At 49.3% G+C, this 1,186-nt stretch overlaps 1 protein-coding gene across 1 annotated transcript; it reads right to left on the reverse strand.

The window, feature by feature from the left end:
• Positions 1-281: 281 nt before the first annotated feature.
• LOC136479654 (uncharacterized) lies at positions 282-983 on the reverse strand. The gene has a single exon (XM_066477443.1). The coding sequence runs from the start codon at positions 981-983 to the stop codon at positions 282-284; it is 702 nt and encodes a 233-aa protein (XP_066333540.1).
• Between the last annotated feature and the right edge of the window lie 203 nt (positions 984-1,186).

A 1,186-nucleotide genomic window follows, 5' to 3' on the forward strand; every position in this document is an offset into this window, starting at 1 on the left:
TGCAAATCTCAACTTAGTCCACATGAATCTAGGGACATTGAACCTATCCCCACCTAGAGCAAATCTAGCCAACACATTTCTCACATAGACATTAACTAGGTAGCGTGCTTGTGCATTGCTACGGGATAACTAACAATTTATACTAAAAACACACGGATCGCACGATAAGATAACTATACTGTTAAATTAAATACCAATGTTAAAGTGACATTTATTCCAAAAAGCAAAGTTTATGAATTTAATACAGTCATGGAGTGTGCGGCGTCATACGCTCACAAACTCTAGAGCTTCCAGAGATTGGGTCGAATCCAACCTAGAGCCTCGGAACCCTGCATCTTTTCCTGGACGGACTTCACTTTGGATGCGCTGGTAGCAATATCAACAATCTTCAGTCGATGGACCAAGTCATATGAATCCCCATACAATGGCTCAGACATGTAGATTTTGTTCTCCTTGTACTTGGATACACTTATTCCACTAAAGCTTTCATTGAAATATTTAGACACGAATAATGTCTGATCACCGATGTCCCTCACCCTGGACCACTCCGGCATACGGTCGTGGAGGTTGCACTTGTAGATCATGCTGCTATAGGTGAAGCTCTGTGTCTCATGGAACATGCTCACCATGGCACCCACAATGTGTAGCTCACCGTTTGATTCTAGGTAGCTATGGTTGTAGAGCCCCGTAGGTGGCGACAGCGATGGAAGCAGCGTTGCGGTTGGAGTAGCACCGGCGGCGTTGCTGCTGCAGACAGAGATTTCTCTAGTGCAGTTGATCACCAAGAACTTGTCTTGGCAGTAGATGATGGACCCCATGGAGAACTCTAGTTTGGTATCGAGCAGCGTCCATGCACTGTTGACTCCAATCCGATAGAATGCGACCTCCGTGGAGCACCCAAGCATGGCCATGGCCATGCACTCGCGGCCGGCGGTGTCAGGCGACGCCGAGAGCATGATCTCACGGAAGAACACATCCCTCATGTCTTCTAGCTAGATGGCTCTGCCTATGGCATCCACGTCCCTATAGCCGTTGGTGGCATGGAGGACCCACCGGCCGTGGACCCTAGACACGCGTTCCGATGAGGACGCCGCCACGACATGGTTGCCTGCTGGCAGGAGCTCAACACAGGGGGCATGGACCCCGGTGAATGGATTTAGCAGCGTCACAAATGCCGCCTTGTCCA

This window comes from Miscanthus floridulus, chromosome 9, assembly GCF_019320115.1.
Source record: "Miscanthus floridulus cultivar M001 chromosome 9, ASM1932011v1, whole genome shotgun sequence".
Taxonomy (NCBI): domain Eukaryota; kingdom Viridiplantae; phylum Streptophyta; class Magnoliopsida; order Poales; family Poaceae; genus Miscanthus; species Miscanthus floridulus.

Coding starts and splice junctions, on each gene's coding strand:
- LOC136479654 (XM_066477443.1), bottom strand. CDS start 983: ATGAGGGATGTGTTCTTCCGTGAGATCATGCTCTCGGCGTCGCCTGAC.